Raw genomic sequence first — 935 nt, forward strand, 5'->3', positions numbered from 1 at the left:
GGGTGCAGGGGGTGGCCGCGTTGTCCATGGCAGCGGGCGGCTGGCAACAGCGGGCCCCGAGGTCGCTGAAGGTCTTCCTCAGCGGGGCGGAGAGGGGCTGGCGGGGGCTGATCTCCTGGGGCGCCTTCCCTCCGCTCGCGGCCTCGGGCACGAAGCTGCAGGAGAGGGACTCGGCGATGGGCACGTGCGTGTTGAATGTGGGTCCGTTGGCACCACCTGCAAGGAGAGACACAGCCCGGGTGAGCATCGTCCCGCTTCACTCTCTGCCAGTGGGTCGGTGGCACGGTCCTGCCCCGCGTGCCGTAGGGCCAGGACTGGTCCCATCCCGTGGCCGATCGCTGGGGCTGCACGAAACGTGCCCGGGTGGACTGGAGGGGACAGGTCGACACCCTCTCACCAGCAGCTCTCCTACCGCCTGTATTGGCATGGCCATAACCCAACTGGGGACAGTCCCTGGCCTGTGTTAACCCTCGAGCCTGGGATCTGTTGGCTGGGACATGCCACGGACATTAAGTTAGTGGCCACGGCAGGAGTCTCCACTTCCCGACCAAAGTGCTGCCCCAATGCTGCCCTGTGGTGGGGACACAGATGGAAACCAGGAAGAGCAGAGCAAAGCATCACCGCTCGGGTCGGGTCGGGACGCAATGGCTCACAGTGCCTCCTCATCTCAGAACAGCCTGGATGGGGAAGGAGCTGGGGACCTCGCTCAGAGCACACACAGCAGACCAGGATGCTCAAGGCTACAGTGGGCCGAGGCCTGACCATCTCCAGGGGAGGAGCCGTGACAACCTTTTGGAGGTTTGACCACTGTCATGGGGAAAAACCTTCCTCCTACCCAGTGACAATTCCCCCCGGCGCAGCTGGTGCCATGGCTTCTCCTCCTCCTGTCCCTGCCTGCCTCTGAGAGGAGGCTGGCTCTGGTTTCTCTACACCTT

General features: G+C 64.2%; 1 protein-coding gene across 1 annotated transcript in view; it reads right to left on the bottom strand.

The window, feature by feature from the left end:
* NHSL2 (NHS-like 2) overlaps window positions 1-935 on the bottom strand; it is a 24,361-nt gene that overhangs the window by 3,771 nt on the left and 19,655 nt on the right. Inside the window, 1 exon segment of the mRNA XM_009332003.1 lies at window positions 7-216. Coding sequence (XP_009330278.1) covers window positions 7-216 — 210 coding nt within the window.

Source organism: Pygoscelis adeliae, unplaced genomic scaffold, assembly GCF_000699105.1.
Source record: "Pygoscelis adeliae isolate BGI_AS28 unplaced genomic scaffold, ASM69910v1 Scaffold339, whole genome shotgun sequence".
NCBI lineage: Eukaryota > Metazoa > Chordata > Aves > Sphenisciformes > Spheniscidae > Pygoscelis > Pygoscelis adeliae.